The sequence below is a fragment of the Hemiscyllium ocellatum genome, chromosome 9 (assembly GCF_020745735.1).
Source record: "Hemiscyllium ocellatum isolate sHemOce1 chromosome 9, sHemOce1.pat.X.cur, whole genome shotgun sequence".
Lineage (NCBI taxonomy): Eukaryota > Metazoa > Chordata > Chondrichthyes > Orectolobiformes > Hemiscylliidae > Hemiscyllium > Hemiscyllium ocellatum.
Window position 1 is genome coordinate 59,109,379 of NC_083409.1, and position 15,302 is coordinate 59,124,680.

The window sequence follows — 15,302 nt, forward strand, 5'->3', positions numbered from 1 at the left end:
CAGGGATTAGTCTGATGAAACTGTTGTACTCTAAGTTTGGTAACTATATTCTTCCTTAGAAATGGAAACCAAAACTGTATACAATTCTTCAATCTCAGCCAGGGTCTAGACATATTTACTGCAGTGTTCAAATCCCCTTTTGATGAAGGCCAATACACCATTTGCCTTCTGAATTAAAAGCTACACCTGCATACTAACTTTTAGTAACTTATGGACAAAAACACTCTTTGATATTAACAATTCCAAACCTCTCACCATTTACAAAATATTCTGCCTTTCTTTTTTTTAAAAACCAAAATAGATAAATTCACATTCATTCAGATTAAATTCCATCTACCATATTCTTACCCATTTAATTAACAAGTCCAAGTGGTCTTGGACTTGTTAATTAAATGGGTAAGAATATGGTAGATGGAATTGTTGCAACTGACTTACAATTTCCATTCACATTTGTTTTGCGTCATCAGTAAATTTGAAAATATTACATTTACATTTTGGGTTGTCTTTTATATAAAGGATCCTTTAGAAATAAAACTTATTGTGACTGATTGTGAGCAGTTTCATGAAGACACAAATGCTAGCTCTTTCATGAGAACTTTGAGGAGTATCTCATAGTTTCTGCTCACTTGACCCAATACTTCTCTTTCTGCTGCTGCTTTCCACAAACGTGGTGTCAGGGACAACATAGACAAAATTCCTCCTTTTAATTTCCCCTTCAAAATATTGGAGATATCACAGACCAACATGCAATTTTGAAATTATTCAGGCCTGAATGGAATGATACTTCTGAGAAGTGGCGTGATAATGCTCAACATAATCCTACTACTGATATGAAAAATCACTTGCTGGTGTTAGGTAATGGAAAATAGAAGGTAACAGAAATATTGTTGGTGTCATAGAGTCTCGCTTTCTGATTGATGAGAAAGGAGAGAAAATCAGGGCTCAGGTCAGGTGGTGAGAAATTACTGATTGGAGGTGTGGAATAACGTTATGTGAAGGGAATGTAATGTTTGTCAGAAAGCACTGGACAGAGTGGAGATAGTATTAGCTGGAGGGAAAAAGAAATCATTTTGGATGGTAATAGGGTAATACAATTGGCTTTTCTCTACATTTGCAACACAGCTGAGGTGCCTGCCTGAATTGGAAAAAAGAAACTTGCTTTAAAGCTCCAGCACAGCGCCAGTTGAAGGTTATATGTCATCAAGGTTTTTGACATTGGAGAGCAATGGACAAGTGAGAAATTGCCAATCAACTGTTGACATCAGGCATTTGAAACTAAATTATTTTTGAATCTTTTGCAGCATTGCTGCTGGTCAGGCAGTCCTGTGGCCACTATTGCGATAACATCATGCCAATAAATGCATCAAACGACTACTTATCTCATTTTCATGGTATCACAATGAAGCAGTCCATGTTCATTGGACCTATTAAGTGTTTGCTCATACTTGAATCTTACTGGGTAGAAAATGGGCAGGGAAGATTTTCCCACATTTGCTCAGTTTGCCAGTTTTCTGTAAAAACCTGAAAAATTGTCAGTTTTGAGGTACAAAAAGTTTTTAAATATCTCTTGGTGAGAAGAAATTAGGCATGAACAAGACAGACAGTAAACAAGGGCTCTTGTGGCGCAGTGGTACCATGCCTACCTCTGTGCCACAAGTTACAGTCTACCTGCCTCAGCCATGTCACAATTTTTTTTAATCAACGTGTTCAGGTACAAACAGAAACTGGGTAATTAAAGTAGATACACATTTATTTTATTTTCCTATGTTCTACTGTTCACAGACTTCCATTCAGAAGGCACTGAACAGTACAAAGGTATGGTGCTGCAGACACTAGTATTTGTACCGTATCAATCAAGGGGCTATCCACCTGTATACATGATACAGAGTGAAGACTGGCTGTTGCAATTTGATAAGTATCAACTGACTCTTCCTGTTCTTACCCTTCATATACAGTCAAACTGCAGCAGAATGCCATAAATAGCGAAAAGAAACCAGAAGTGGGGCCAATTTCCCTGAATAAAGGAAGTAGAAAACTGAAAGATCATATGTGTTGAGCAACAATTAATACAACTCCGAGTAATCAAAATTAATACTTCAATATAACTGGAAACACAAATGTGGTTTCATTGAAGATACCTTTGGGTGGAAGGAGAAACACATTCCTGCTGCATAGCGAGAAATGGAGGCCTCACTTTTCTTTTCTTTATCAGTTGCCAGTTTCTTAGATGTCTGCATTCCTGTTCGTTTTATCCTCATCAAATCTGCATGAAAAAATATTAAATTATCAGTAAAGGATAGAATATGATTATATATTACTGGATTTACAATCCAGAGGCCTAGATTACTGTCCTGGAGACATGAGTCTAAATCATTGCAGTCAGGAAATTTAAGTTCAATTTAAATTAAGTTAATTTAACTTAAATTAAATTGGCAAGAAACAGCCAGTGTCAGTGCTGGTGCCCATGAAAATATCAGATTGTTGGAAAATCCCAGTTGATCTCTTCACAATTCATTTCCTTTGGAGAAGGAAATCTAGCATCTTTCCATGGTCTGGTCTATATGTAAATTCACATCCTCAACAGTGAAGTTAACTCCAACTTCCCATTGAAATGGCTGAACAAGTCATTCAATTCTATGAAATCGCCACAAGGAAACTCTAAGAAGATAGACCATGGGTTTCAAACTGGTTGCTGTGCATAGACACACCAAGCCTAGTTAATGCTAAAAAGTCCTTCACACTATTATCTAAATTAAGAAAGGCTCCCTTTCCTTGAAATTCCATGGTATTACCACAACTGGATTCCCTAAGATCAACATCCTGGAGGTCATCACTGAGCAGAGATTCAGGTTTGTGGGCCAACCACACAAATGCTATGGCTACATGAACAGGTCAGAGACTGAATATTCTGTGGTGGGTAATTCACCACCTGATACCATGTTGTCTTTCCAACAGCTGCAAGGAACTGAGGAGAATTTCGTGGAATGCTTGCCGCTTACTTGGATTAGTAAAACTTCAACAATTATACACAAAAACTTGATACCATCCAGGTAAAGTAACCATATAACTGCCATCGGTTATGATGTCAATTTTTAAAGTATTGAATATCAGGTATATATTAAGAACTGGCTTGATAGATCATAATCAGTTAAAGATTAAAGATACAATATATAATGCATAGAAGACTTTAGAGTATGAAAATAAACTGCAGAATTCAGATTTGAAATTTTAAACACAAATAGATCAGCTATGCTCTTTTTGAGTCATAGAGAGGCTTGATGGGCCCAGGCAAAAGTGAGGACTGCAGATGCTGTAAATCAGAGTCTAGATTGGAGTGGTGCTGGAAAAGCACAGCAGGTCAGGCAGCATCCAAGGAGCAGGAAAATCAACGTTTTGGGCAAAAGCCCTGCTTTTGTCCCCATTTCAAATGTCTCAGACATTAATTACTTTGTCAAAATGCACATTTTGGGGAGGCAATGGCCTAACGGTATTATTGCTAGACTGGTGACCCAGGTTCAAATCCTGCCATGGCAGATGGTGGAATTTGATCTCAATAAAAGAATAAAATCTGGAATTAAGGGTCTAATGATGACCACGAATCCACTTTTGATTGTCAGAAAAACCCATCTGGTTCACTAAAGTCCTTTACAGAAGGAAACTGCCATCCTTACCTGGTCTGGCCTACATGTGACTCCAGATCCAGAACAATGTGGGTGACTTCTAACTGCCCTCTAGGCAATTAAGTATGGGCAATAAATGCTGACTAGCCATCAATGCTGTCATCCCATGAATGAATAAAAAGAAATTATATTTCTGAAGTGTTTCCCATTTAGGAAATAATCTGTGCTTCTATTCTTCTACCAAAGTGCATAACCCTCAATTTCCTACATTGTATTTAACTTGCTACTTTTTTGCCCACTCTCCTATGCTGTCCAAGTCTTTTTGCACCCTTCCTGCTTCCAGAATACACCAATACTATCTTTGTGTTATCTGCAATCTTATCAACAATGCCCCCATTTCCTTCGTCCTGAATGTTAATCTATAATGTGAATACTTGTGGTCCTAACACTGACACGTATGGATCTCCACTAGTCACTGGGTGCCATTCTTGAAAATGACCCTTTTATCTGCATTCTCTGCCTTCTGCCAGTCAGCTAACCCTCCATCCATGCCAACCATTTTCACTGGAATCATTCACTCAGCATTCCAATCCAATAGACAGGATCATCTAATTTTTTTCCCAGGGCTCCAAAAACCATCCCATGAGAAGCTCCCTGACCGTTAATAACTATGGTTCAAACACCAAGAGAATTGATGTGAGGTTAGCTCTGATTGAGAATGGCCTAACCCCAATACTGAAGTTTCCACAACACCCTGACTAACCTACCTATAAAATCCAGATTGATTGCACTTGACCTGCAGGACGGACTGTGGCCCAATCCCAGGAAGAGAAAGACTCTTGGAACCAAGCGCCTGGCTGTCCGTGGCTAACCCTATCGGCTGGTCCTTGACCAACTGGGCCAACACCCTTTGACTACCTGTAGTCACCTTGAACATGCTAAGGACCTTTGACTTTCATTCATGGACATTTAGTTGAAGCACATACAGAGTGTTTGCCACATAAACTGCTAGCATATGCTGTGGGTATAACATGTGACATTCCACTCCCTTGACTGTTCAGTGCTCTGAACTGTGACTAGCTGCCTGCCCCTTTATACATGCTAAAAAAATTATGTAAGCAACAGAGGCTGATAGCCTGTAACTTATCTGTGATGAGCCTATGTACTATAAAGAAATGCATGTAACAGAGGCTGTCAGCCTTCAAGTAAGCACAAAAGAAGTAAGTGCTAAGAAACAAAGCTAACAATCATTAGGTGCAAACCATAAATGTTCCTGAGACCCAAAGTAAGATCATTAAGAGCTGCAGTGCTGTGTTAGTTGATCCAAAAACAGATCACTTACCATCCTGACTTCGAAATATATTGCCATTCCTTCATTGTCACTAAGCATAATTCTCAAATTCTCTCCACAATGACATTGTGGGTTGACCTACAGTATATGGACTGCACCAGTTCAAAAAAGCAGTCACTATCACCTTCTCAATGGCAACTCAGTTTCGGCAATAAGTACTGGCCTGCCAATGATGCCTACATCCCGCAAGAAAATTTTAAGAAGGCATGCTGATTTGCATTGTCACCGGGTGGAAGAGGATGGTGTTCATGGAGTGTGCAGGGATGTGGTGGTGGAGACAGAATTGGATGAAAAAAGTAGCAAGATGATGCTGCCTCATAATCGCTTTGACTTTCATGTCAGAAATTGGTGATGCCCAGTTTCTGGCAGATGGAGAGAATTATGTGCTGCATAGAAATGAGGCAATTGAGACAGATAATAGATGCAAGTGCAAGGAAATAAGATAGGCAATGCTTACCAACGAGATTTGACATAGTTATTTAAAACCTAGGATTTAAAAGCTGTATCAAATATCAGAAAATTTGGATATTGTTTTCTCGATGTTGAGATTTTAGTATTTTTTTTCTTTTTCGTACTATTTTCTGAACTTTCTCGCTATTGCCCAAGCCACTCATAGGAGCAGAAGATGATGTCTGCTCTATATCTATAATAATCTCTATATACCTAAATCTATATCTTCACAAACAGAGATCCTAATCTGAAAGGTTAGTTCTTAATTAAATCACCATCTTGTCATTCAGATGTAATTTTTGGTAGTTTAAATATAGCAAGTCAAACATCTATTAACTGCCTCTGGATGACACTGACAACATAGAATTGTACATTAAACCTGCCTGATGATTCCAGTCCTTTTGCAAGTGTCCACTTGGCAACTCTGCCATCTGCAGCTATGGAGATCAAGGTCCCCTCCTTTTCATCCCCTTTGGAATTTCTGTCCTGTTCAGTCCATTTCAGTTGCCAGACTGGGCCAATGTGTTTATTTAGATCATTACTGGAAATAGTTAAAGAAGCCACAATTCAATTCAATTAAATTGAAATTAAATTTAAAAAACAGTAATGTTGAAACTTTACAACAACACCTGTATGAAAATATCAAAACAAATGGAATCAAAATGTAATTGAACAAAACATAATACAATGAAAGGAGATTTCTTTTCACCATGAGCCTATAAAATTACAATTGAATGTTCAACTTGTACTTATCTTACCAAATCTAAACATATATGCGCATTTTGCTGCAGATTATCTAATTTGGTTCCTTGGTAGGCTAATTTTACAAAATGGTTGAAGAAAACATAATACCACTAAATAGACGAAAACATAGTGAGGATGACCTTTGTTCAAAATGTTTGTAAAAGCAAGTGTGGAGAGAGAACAAGTACCTTGTCATGGTCCTCTCACCACCATGAGGTGATGAGATGTGGATAGCTTGAAGGATCAATTAATCTTTTCCTTCCTGCCACTTTCATTTTAATCTGGGATTTATTTTTCTGATTTTTTTTGCCTCTCAAGAGGAGATTTGTGTGGTTTTTGGGTGGTAAATGCTGAATTGTGATGCTTAAGCATGTATGAATGAGGCTTAATGGACCATCTTTTCCTGAACATCAGCTTTGCATTTCATAAGTTTGAATAAGGATATTGGATAGTGATAAGTGGGAGTTCTAACAGATTTTCTGGCCCAGGAGTATGAATTTGTTGCGAACCCTATGTTATTTTTATAATTTATTTAAAAATAGAGATAATAAAAGCATAATCACAAAACAAAAGGATTGTCATGAAAGAATGAATTATCAAAGTGTTAAAAGATTACATGTTACAATTATATGGCAAAATAGAATAGAAACAGAAATAGACTATTTGGCCCCTTGAGTCAGCTCTACCATTCAATAAGATCATAGCTGACCTGTTCCCGCTTCCAATTCAACATTCCAATCTAATCTCCATAACCCTTGATTATCTTGCCTAACAAGAACCTAAACAGAAATTTTAAAAACAAATTGCAGCAGGTAGTGTCAAATGTCTCTGCCATAGTCTTTGATACCATGAGTTAGGGCTGAAAATAAGCAAAAACTAAGAGGACCACAAACAAAATCCTGTACATGCGGGGAGTAGACAGCTGGGAAAATCACTAACTAAGCCACAGATGGCTCAGAGGTTAGCTCTGCTACCTCACAGTGCCAGGGACTGGCATCGATTCTAACCTTAGATGACTGTGTGGAGATGGAAGTTGTCCCTGTGTCTGTGAGGGCTTATGCTGAGTGCTCTGGTTTTCTCACACATTCCTACAATGGATGGATTGGCTGCGTTAAATTGCCTGTGGTGTCTGGGTTTATGTAGGCTAGGTGGATTAACCATGGCGATTGTGGGAGGAATCTATGGCATCAGAAATAGTATATATCTTTGGGTTGCCTGAGGAGCAGATGATGGAATGTTGCAGCCAACTTTGTTGGATGGCACCTAAGGTGCTCATACTTTTAATGAAACAGTTGCAAGATTCTTGGCTCTACAGTCAGATAGAGTCATAGAGATGTACAGCATGGAAACAGACACTTCAGTCCAACCCGTCCATGCCAACTAGGTATCCCAACCCAATCTAGTCCCACCTGCCAGCACCCGGCTCATATCCCTCCAAACCCTTCCTATTCATATACCCATCCAAATGCCTCTTAAATGTTGCATTGTACCAGCCTCCACCACATCCTCTGGCAGCTCATTCCATACACGTACTACTCTCTGCATGAAAAGGTTGCCCCTTAGGTCTCTTTTACATCTTTCCCCTCTCACTCTAAACCTATGCCCTCTAGTTCTGGACTCCCTGACCCCAGGGAAAAGACTTTGTCTATTTATCCTATCTATGCCCCTCAATTTTGTAAACCTCTATAAGGTCACCCCTCAGCCTCCGACACTCCAGGGAAAACAGCCCCAGCCTGTTCAGCCTCTCCCTGTAGCTCAGATCCTCCAACCCTGGCAACATCCTTGTAAATCTTTTCTGAACCCTTTCAAGTTTCACAACATCTTTCCGTTAGGAAGGAGACCAGAATTGCACACAGTATTCCAACAGTGGCCTAACCAATGTCCTGTACAGCCGCGACATGACCTCCCAACTCCTGTACTCAATACTCTGACCAAGAAAGGAAAGCATACCAACTGACTTCTTCACTATCCTATCTACCTGCGACTCCACTTTCAAGGAGCTATGAACCTGCACTCCAAGATCTCTTTGTTCAGCAACATTCTCCAGGACCTTACCATTAAGTGTATAAGTCCTGCTAAGATTTGCTTTTCCAAAATGCAGCACCTCGCATTTATCTGAATTAAACTCCATCTGCCACTTCACAGCCCATTGGCCCATCTGGTCCAGATCCTGTTGTAATCTGAGGTAACCCTCTTCGCTGTCCACTACACCTCCAGTTTTGGTGTCATCTGCAAACTTACTAACTGTACCTCTTATGCTCACATCCAAATCATTTATGTAAATGACAAAAAGTAGAGGACCCAGCACTAATCCTTGTGGCACTTCACTGGTCACAGGCCTCCAGTCTGAAGAACAACCCTCTACCACCAGCCTCTGTCTTCTACCTTTGAGCAAGTTCTGAATCCAAATGGATAGTTCTCCCTGTACTCCATGAGATCTAACCTTGCTAATCAGTCTCCCATGGGGAACCTTGTTGAACGCTTTACTGAAGTCCATATAGATCACATCTACTGCTCTGCCCTCATCAATCTTCTTTGTTACTTCTTCAAAAAGCTCAATCAAGTTTGTGAGATATGATTTTCCACGCACAAAGCCATGTTGACTATCCCGAATCAGTCCTTGCCTTTGCAAATACATGCACATCCTGTCCCTCAGGATTGCCTCCAACAACTTGCCCACCACCGAGGTCAGGCTCACCTGTCTTTAGCTCCCTGGCTTGTCTTTACCACCATTCTTAAGCAGTGGCATCACGTTTGCCAACTTCCAGTCTTCCGGCACCTCACCTGTGACTATTGATGATACATATATCTCAGCAAGAGACCCAGCAATCACTTCTCTAGCTTCCCACAGAGTTCTCGAGTACACCTGATCAGGTCCTGGGGATTTATCCACCTTTAACCGTTTCAAGGCATCCAGCACTTCCTCCTCTGTAATCTGGACATTTTGCAAGATGTCACCATCTATTTCCCTACAGTCTATATCTTCCATATCCTTTTCCACAGTAAATACTGATGCAAAATACTCATTTAGTATCTCCCCCATTTGCCGATCTTTGAGGGGGCCTATTCTCTCCCGAGTTACCCTTTAGTCCTTAATATTTTTGTAACACCCTTTGGATTCTCTTTAATTGTATTTGCCAACGCTATCTCATGTCCCCGTTTTGCCCTCCTGATTTCCCTCTTATACTCCTACTTTCTTTATATTCTAAGGATTCACTCGACATATGCTTCCTTCTTTTTCTTAACCAAACTCTCAATTTCTTTAGTCATCCAGCATTCCCTATACCTACCAGCCTTCCCTTTCACCCTGACAGGAGTATACTTTTTCTGCATTCTTGTTATCTCATTTATGAAGGCTTCTCATTTTCCAGCCGTCCCTTTACCTGCGAACATCTGTCTCCATTCAACTTTCACAGGTTCTTACATAATACCGTCAAAATTGGCCTTTCTCCAATTTAGAACTTCAACTTGTAGAACTGGTTTAACCTTTTCCATCACTATTTTAAAACGAATAGAATTATGGTCACTGGCCCCAAAGCGCTCCCCCACTGACACCTCAGTCACCTGCCCTGCCTTATTTCCCAAGAGTAGGTCAAGTTTTGCACCTTCTCTCGTAGTTACATCCACATACTGAATCAGAAAATTGTCTTGTGCACACTTAACAAATTCCTCTCCATCTAAACCTTTAACACTATGGCAGTCCCAGTCGATGTTTGGAAAGTTAAATCCCTTACCATAATTAACCTATTATTCTTATAGATAGCTGAGATCTCCTTACAAATTTGTTTCTCAATTTCCCTCTGACTATTGGGAGGTCTATAATACAATCCCAGTAAGGTGATCATCCCTTTCTTATTTCTCAGTTCCACCCAAATAACTTCCCTGGATGTATTTCCAGGAATATCATCCCTCAGCACAGCTGTAATGCTATCCCTTATCAAAAATGCCACTCCTCCTCCTCTCTTGCATCCCTTTTTATCCTTCCTGTAGCATTTGTATCCTGGAACATTAAGCTGCCAGTCCTGCCCATCCCTGAGCCATGCTTCTGTAATTGCTATGATGTCCCAGTCCCATGTTCCTAACCATGCCCTGAGTTCATCTGCCTTCCCTGTTAGGCCCCTTGCATTGAAATAAATGCAGGTTAATTTATCAGTCCTACCTTGTCCCTGCCTGCCCTGACTATTTGACTCACTTCTGTTCTCAGCTGTACCCATCTCAGATCGCTCTCTTTCCTCACTATCTCCCTGGGTCCCGCATGGGACTTTGTAAACTACATTGATTTTGCTCATGCTGGGTATTGGGTCCTTTGTTCTGGTAAGTTGTTGTCTGAGAGTGGCTGTTGGTTTGTGTGCTGTTATGAGTCCTAGTGGTCACAGTAGTCTGGCTTTCAGTTCGGAAATGCTCTTGACATATGGTAGTGTGGCTAGTCCTTTGGGTTGCGGCATGTTCTCATTCCATTGTCTTTCCCTTAGGCATCTGTTGATGAAATTGCACGGGTATCCATTTTTGGCAAATACATTGTATAGGTGTTCTTCTTCCTCTTTTTGCAGTTCTGGTGTGCTGCAGTGTATTGTGGCCCTTTTGAACAGTGTCTTGATGCAACCTCTTGTGTGAGTGTTGGGGTGGTTGCTTTCGTAGTTTAGGACTTGGTCTGTGTGTGTGGCTTTCCTGTATACCTTTGTGGTGAATTCTACATTCGGTGTTCTCTGTACCATCACATGTAGGAATGGGAGTTGGTTGTCCTTTTCTTCCTCTCTAGTGAATCGGATTCCTGTGAGTGTGGCATTGATGATCCGGTGTGTGTTCTCTACTTCTGTGTTTTTAATGATTACAAAGGTGTCCGCATCCATGAACACCAACTAGCCATGAAACGACACGACCAGCTATCCTTAGTAGCCACACACGCAGATGACAAGCAACATAAATTCGACTGGGACAACACTACTATTATAGGACAAGCCAAACAGAGAACAGCCAGGGAATTCCTAGAGGTATGGCACTCATCCACAGATTCAATCAATAAGCACATCGACCTGGACACAATATACTGACCACTGCAGCGGACAGCTGGAACTGACAACTGGAAGTGGCAGATTCAAACCACTACAAATGCCGGAAGAAAGATCACAGAAGCACTTCACAGGAAGCTCCCAAGCACTGAGGATGTCACCTAGATAGGGGACGAAATGTCTGCAACACAAATTCCCAGCTTGGCGAACAGAACCACAACAACGAGCACCCGAGCTACAAATCTTCTCACAAACAGTAATCCAGATTTTACTACCCTTGAGGACCTCCTTTTTAAAATTTCTGCCTAACTCTCTGTAATCTCCCTTCAGATTCTCAACCTTTTCCCTTCCAATGTGAACAATGACATCCTGCTGGCCCCTCTCCCCCGTGAGAACGTTCTGCACCCTCTCTGAGATATCCTTGATCCTGGCACCAGCTTTTTCTCTGCTGGCCACAGAAATGTCTGTCTGTACCTCTGACTACAAAATCCCCGAACACAATTGATCTCTTGGAAGCTGACGTACCCCTCGTTGCATTAGAGCCAGTCTCAACACCAGAAACTTGGCTGTTTGTGCTACGTTCCCCTGAGAATTCATCACCCCCTACATTTTCCAAAACAGCATACCTGTTTGAAATGGGTATATCCACAAAAGACTCCTGCACTAGCTGCCTACCTCTCTTCCTTCCTGGAGTTAACCCATCTATGTGACTGTATCTGAGACTTTCCCCCCTTCCTATAACAGCCATCCATCACATACTGTTGCTGTTGCAAATTCCTCATCGTTTCTATCTGTCTCTCCAACTGATCCACTCGATTTGATAAGGTTCGCATCCAACAGCATTTATGGCAGATATAATCCACAGTAACCCTTAAACTCTCTTTAACCTCCCACTCCCACTCCTACATATCCCTGCAAAGGCCAGTTTTGCTCCTTCACAATCTACAGACCCAGAAAATAAAACCATCTTATTCCTCTACAAACACTGCCCCAGGTTAAATTAATAGCTATGGCTTATATTTTAAGTTTAATAAAGAGACGTATCTCCAAACACATATAATCAAGAAAGAATCCACTCTACTCACTACTGCAGCCTCTCTCTTGGACAGACTTAAAACTACTATTAACTTGTCTGATTCTGTGCTGTGAACTTCACCCAACAGTTCCTCCAAGATTAGTTGTGAATTTTACTGTTTGTTCAGTTCCTCCAAGATTAGTTGTGAACGTCACTGTTTGTTAATTTTCCCAGATGCATTCCGATGTCCAGCGATACACGAATTCAAACAGCAAAAGCGGTAACTGTGCAGATTCTCTCTCTCTGTCTCCTGCGCTGTCCTCACCATGTGTTTCCTTTGTCTGCTCTTCTCCCTTTTAAAACTGCTGTTGTTTTGACTTTTTTTTCCCAAAGTCCCAAAACAATGCAACAGCATATAAAACAATAATTGCTGCTCCTGGAATTTGAGGAAATCACCTCCAACACCTAAAATACCTCAAAAAAAAGACAGCTTTTTGTTCTGCTTTCTTTTCAAATGACACTTCACTAATTTTCCTGGCTTCCAGCTCTCACAGAGAGAAAGATTCTTCCTTTATCTGGAAAATCTAATGGCTGTCTTCAAGTTGTGCCCTCCACAGCACACTAGTCCATATTAGCATCTCAACTCACTAACACAAACATAACAGGTATTGCAGTTAGTTTTTAAACCCTTTTTGGAATATTCTTAAAATAGTAAAATATAAACATGTCTGCAGTTCTAGATGTGATCTGCAGGAGGTATCTTTATGCTGAAAGGGATAGTCAGCCCCTCATTCTCTTTCCCTTTTAAATGTCTCTGGTTAAAGAATCACTGTCACTCTATTGGTGTGACGTTCCATGGGGTCAGTAGGACTTTTGTCAGAGAGCCACTGAATTTACTATCATAGTCATTTTTCGGTTGTATGACTGCTATTAAAATCACATTTAGTAATTGAAAAGTTTAAAATGCCATAGGTAATCTGTGCATATGATCCATTGTTATGACTTCAGATAAGCCTATGCATCTGGTTGGCCAGATATTAGACACTAAAAGTTCTCACAAACTCTGCACAAAGATAATTCACAGATGTGAAATGCAACTTTTAAAACTGAAAGAATTTATTGCAAGCAAGTAGAACACTTTCAAAAAATATGCCAAATGAGGATACAGCCACAGAAAAGCAATAAACCAAAAAAAACTATCCACACAGAAATAAATGAGGTAGAACTGTATCCAGTAGAAAATAGGCCTAAACTTTTCTGACGGAAAGTCACAATTTGACCACACATTTTGAAATGCAGACATAGACATCAATGGCATTTTATACAAAGGAAAAAGTATCATAGGATTGTCAGATAGAGTCTTAGCTAGCAATAAATGCTTGCAATTAACAGATGTTTGGCTACATTGTCCCAGGCATATTGCATTTAAGGTTAAAGGTATGCTGCAAATAATTCTCCAACAGAGGGACTTCAAATACTTGAAAAAACCTTTACATACTTCACAATCAAGAATTTTCACTTCTGAGTAAAACAGCTTTTACTGACCCGATCATTCAAAAGGTGCAAAGGAACAAAGAAAAAAGAAAAGTACAGCAAAGGAACAGGACCTTTGGCTCACCAAGCCTGCAGTAACACATAATGCCATTCCAAACTAAAAATGATTTGCCTCTAGTTGATCCTGATCACTCTAAACCCTACCTAATCATATATTTGTTAAGATGCCTCTTAAACACTGCAATTGTATCTGCTTCTACCACCTCCTCTGGCAGCACATTCTAGATACTTACTACTCTGTGTAAAAAAAGATGTCCTCTCACATCTTAAAAGTCCGACTTTACTTTAAATCTATGTCTCCCTAGTAACCGACAATTCGATTCTGGGTGCAAGACTTTGATTATCCATTCTATCCATGCCTCTTTTAATTTTGTAAACCTCTATCAGGTTGCCCCTCAGTCTCTGATGTTCAAGCAAAAACAAACTGAGTTTATCTAATCTCTCCTTGTAGCTAATAACACCAGGCCACAACCTGGTAAGCGGTTTCTGTATCCTGTCTAAAACATCCACATCTGGTAGTGTGATGACCAGAACTTCATGAAATATTCCAAATGCGGCCTTACTAAAGTTCTATACGGCTGCAACATGACTTGCCAATTTTTGTACTCTGCCCCGATTAAGGCAAACATACCATATGTCTTCTTGACCACCTTATCCACTTGTATTGCCACTTTCATTGATCTATGGACCTGTACAGCTAGATCCCTCTGTATGTTAATAAGAGGTTATGAAACAAAAGGTCAGAGAGAAGATGGTAGTAAGTTCTACTCGATTCACAAAGCACATGAATGAACCTACACCTAAAGCAGAATCTTCTTTGGTTAGTTGCACTGAAATAAAAGAAAAATCATGTCATAAATGAAATAGAAAATTGTGAAATAGGAATTTGGCTGAAATGTTTTTCACTGCTATCAAAATTGATTCCAAGCACTAACAAAATTTGAGAAGAATTGTAAACAAACAGACAGCAAATCAATCAGCAACATCACTTGATAGGATATATAATGATAGACAATGGAGGAACTTGCAACTCAGTTAATCACAACACACAATAGTGAATGACTATCTCCTGTAAATTCAAGTCTACCTTTAAGGAATAAGGTGAATATGAAGAGATAAGGTCAAACAAAATGCCTGACCTGTCCCCCTTCCAAAGAAGAATCCTCAACAACAAAACAGTTGTCATATTAAACAAAGATGAATCTCTAGGAACACAGTTGAAGAAATTACCTATTTGCTTCATCATTTATTCAATCAAGGAGAGGAAGAAGCAGAAAATATTCAAGAGGAGGTTGAATCAATAATTGGACCTACTTCAGCACAGGTAATTGAAAAATAAATTGCACTGACACAAATTGAAGACATGCCACATGCAACTCCATGGAAGACATCACCAAAGGGGAGACAATAACATGCAAATATCTAGATAATACAAAGAAAGGGTTATCTGCCTGCAATAGTAGGGATTACATTAACAAAAACAAAGTATAGATGTAAATCACTGGGATCCTCACAGAAAAAATATAAGAGGTTAAAAACCTCTCAGTTGAAGACAAAAA

The 15,302-nt window shown here is 39.9% G+C and overlaps 1 protein-coding gene across 1 annotated transcript in view; it reads right to left on the bottom strand.

The window, feature by feature from the left end:
* The window catches only part of dnai4 (dynein axonemal intermediate chain 4), a 116,453-nt gene that overhangs the window by 22,840 nt on the left and 78,311 nt on the right, over positions 1 to 15,302 (bottom strand). Inside the window, exons 12-13 of the mRNA XM_060829574.1 lie at positions 5,805 to 5,962; positions 2,139 to 2,263 (exon numbers count right to left, since the gene is read on the bottom strand). Of these exons, the coding sequence (XP_060685557.1) occupies positions 2,139 to 2,263; positions 5,805 to 5,962 (283 nt within the window). The remainder of the gene's footprint in view (positions 1 to 2,138; positions 2,264 to 5,804; positions 5,963 to 15,302) is intronic.